The 3,627-nt window shown below is 41.1% G+C and overlaps 1 protein-coding gene across 1 annotated transcript; it reads right to left on the bottom strand.

Moving 5' to 3' along the window:
* Window positions 1–2,314: 2,314 nt before the first annotated feature.
* On the bottom strand, window positions 2,315–3,241 carry LOC129975580 (uncharacterized). The gene has a single exon (XM_056088643.1). The coding sequence runs from the start codon at window positions 3,239–3,241 to the stop codon at window positions 2,315–2,317; it is 927 nt and encodes a 308-aa protein (XP_055944618.1).
* Window positions 3,242–3,627: the final 386 nt, after the last annotated feature.

Raw genomic sequence — 3,627 nt, 5'->3', positions numbered from 1 at the left:
ACATGCATACTTCTCTTCCGACAAAAATGTACGCATCTACTCTTTTCCGGAGAAATTGTGTGCCCGTTATATTTGCACCAAGCTACCATATTGTTAACAGCATTTTGTAGCTGTCGCTCAATGAGGCTCATATTGCTTCCTTGACATGATATATGCAGGTCATCAACATACAGGATTCCATGAACAGATTGTGGCAAATGATTTAAAATTTGACTTAAATGAACTATAAAAAGTGTTACGCTGAGGACACTTCCCTGCGGAACACCCTCAGCTTGTATAAAACGATTTGAGTAAAAATTAACAACACGAACACGAAAAGTACGAAGTGATAAAAAGTTTTGTAAAAATATGGGCATGTTTCCTCTGAAACCAAATTTATAAAGTATAGAAAGTATGCCATAGCGCCATGTAGGGTCGTATACCTTTTCGATATCAAAGTAAATAGAGACAAGATGATTTCTCCTTACAAACGCGTTGCGAATTTGGGTTTCCAGTAATATGAGGTTGTCAAAAGTAGAACGACCTCGACGGAAACCACTTTGCAACGGGGGGATGCATCTTTCTTTCACTAATTCATAGATGAGGCGGGCATTGACCATGCGTTCTAGAGTTTTGCACACGCAACTGGTCAAAGCAATTGGCCTGTAGTGCAGACGGTTTTCGGGATTTTTACTGGGTTTTAGGATTGGAATCACAATAGCTTCGTGCCATTGTGAAGGGTACTTCTGCTCAGTCCATATTCTATTAAATAATATCAACAGATTGTAAAGGGAGATGGTATTCAAATGGCGAAGCATGTTATATGTAATTCCATCTGGCCCTGGACTAGTATCATGGGCTTGAGACGAGGCCGTTTCTAGTTCAAACATCCCAAATTCAGAATTATATGGGAAAGTATTCCTGTTATGGAAACACAAAGGCAAACGTTCTGCAGGTTTCTTAATTGCTAGAAAATCAGAGTTGTAAGATTCAATTGCGGAAACCTGTTCAAAAGCCTTTCCGAGAATATTAGCTATGTCTAATGGGGCAGAATGCGTTACATTTCCAACTTTTAATACAGGAAAGAACGATTCCCGATAAATCCCATTTGCGGCTTTGACGTTTTTCCACAAAATCTTACTGGAGGTGCAGGATGTAATAGAAGAAACAAAGGACATAAAAGATTCCCTTTGACTAACGCGACGAATACGTCGAGCATAGGCTTTGGCACATTTAAAAGCAAGAAGATTTTCTGTCGTTGGGTATCTCCTGAAAATATTCCAACACCTTTTCTGTTTCTTATAACTGTCGCGACATGCGTCATTCCACCACGGTCTACGAAATCGTCTTAGACGTGGTGAACTTTTGGGAATACTTTTATTAGCGGCGTTCATTATGACATCAGTGACATGTTGTAAAGCTTCCGAAATGTCTACACCTCTTACCATGTCCTCTGTGATAACTGCCAGTTGTGTGAAAGCATCCCAATCTGCCCTATGGAATAGGAAATGTGGACTGCGAAGATCCGTATTTCCTCTATCAATATTAGAGACAATAATTGGGAAGTGATCACTATTATATAAATCATCACATACTTGAAAGTTTATCATTTGAAGAAGTTCAGGTGAACACATGGCTAGATCAAGACTATGGAAGCTGCGTGTAGGCTCTTGGAAATATGTTTTTTCCTCATTGTTGAGCAGGCAGAGACAGAAATAAATTGTTCAATCTGCCGCCCACGAGAGTTTGTACAATCAGAACCCCACAACGTACTGTGCCCATTGAAGTCGCCAAATAAAATGAAAGGGGACGGAAGTTGGTCCACTAAGTCATCAAATTCATGTTGACGAATAACATCATGATGTGGTAAGTAAATAGAGCAGACTGTGACCAAAGTTCGTTCGTGAACTTGCACAGCCACATCCTGCAGGGATGTATCCAATTTGAGAGATGTGCTCGGATATAGATTTGAAGTAAAGATACAGACACCACCAGAGGTTCGGGTTCCTGTGTCTGCATCTTTCCGAACACAGTTATAGCCTCGTATTTTGATAGGGATGTTGGGTGTCAAGAAAGTTTCTTGTACCCCAAGGCAGATTGGATGAAATTTGTTTAAAATGGACTTGATGCCAGAAAGTTTGGATCTAATGAAGCGACAATTCCAAGAAAGGAAAGTACCCATTAAGAAAATCTTTTTGCAAGGGAGGTTCTGGGAACAATGTTCGGAGGTTGCGAATCATCGCAACTCATTTTAAATTCATCCTCCTCCTCAGACGGATGGAGTGAGATGGTTTCCGGACTTTTCGGGGAGCCACTAAAAATGGATGTTAAGTCTTTATGAGCGACATCTTTGTTTGCAAGTCCTAGGGCTACAGAACTGCGTAAAGTAGTTTTTTTTAAGTTTATGAGAAATGTCTTTTGCAACCATTCCACGCTTGGAGAGTTTTAACTTCAAAGATTTATTTGTTTTGGGTTTGGGTTTATGTGCAACAGCGTTACTATTTTCAGGAGTACTGGTCAAAGATGCCTCAGTGTCGGATTCGGAAATTTTTTCCTGAGTTTTCTCTTTATTGACTGTTTTTTTACAGTTTGGGCAACTATAATTTTCACAGAAAGACTTTTGCACTACGGATGCATAGCTCACACCAGGTTTGGGTGTTGATGCTAAAATTTTCCGTCTTGCTTCGGGATAGGATATGTCCTCTTTAATTTTTATGCTTGTAATTTGCTTTTCAAGCTGCCAGCGTTCACACGATTTGGAATATGAGGCATGGCAACCACTGCAATTTACGCACTTTTCTTGCGCCGTGCACTGCTGGCTGTCGTGACCTTTCTCAGCATAGCGTGCGCAAGTGAGTGTTCCTCGACAATTAATTTTGGAATGCCCAAAACGCTGACACTGAAAACATCGCAAAGGATTTGGTATGTATTGCCGAACTGGCAATCTTATGTACCCCGCATATATGCATTCAGGTAATTTCGTAGAATGAAAAATTAAAATATAGTGCTTTGTTGGTAAAATTTGCCCTTCTCTCCGAATGGTAATTTGGCGTACAAGCGTTACATCTTGAGGTTTCAGTTCGTGTGTTATTTCCTCAATACGAACATTAAACAGTTCCCCGCAGGTAATAACACCTTTTGAATAATTTAATGAGATATGAGGAGTGACCGCAATAGGGAACGTAGCCAAAGCCTTCAATTTAATGATTTGTTGGGCTTGCTTTTTCGTGCAAACTTCCAAAAACAAATCCCCTGAACGCATCTTTCTAATAGAGGACACTTCGCCTACAGTTGCTGCGATGGCTTTCTGTACAAGAAATGGGGAGACAGAATTAAAGGTTTCATTTTTTTTCAGATATACGCTTCATGATAAAATACGTGTCAAACTGATTCATATTTGTAGTCATGTTTGTAGTAAATTTATGAACATTTTTACGCCCACTGAAGGGACGACGTTTGGAGGAGCCCATACGATATGAAATAAGATTCGGGTCCGACGGCACCGCCCACCACGGAGCCCAACAAGGGAAGGCAGCCACCGGCTCTGGCCATTCCCAGCCTCGGCGCTTACCTTGGTGCTAGCCGGAACCTATACGCTCGGAGTTACCCCCGGGGACAGTGACCACCCTTAACGCCAAGCCAAGGAGG

This window comes from Argiope bruennichi, chromosome 7, assembly GCF_947563725.1.
Source record: "Argiope bruennichi chromosome 7, qqArgBrue1.1, whole genome shotgun sequence".
In the NCBI taxonomy this organism is placed as follows: Eukaryota; Metazoa; Arthropoda; class Arachnida; order Araneae; family Araneidae; genus Argiope; species Argiope bruennichi.
Note: the sequence above shows the minus strand (reverse complement) of the source record. Positions and strands in the feature narration are given on the sequence as shown.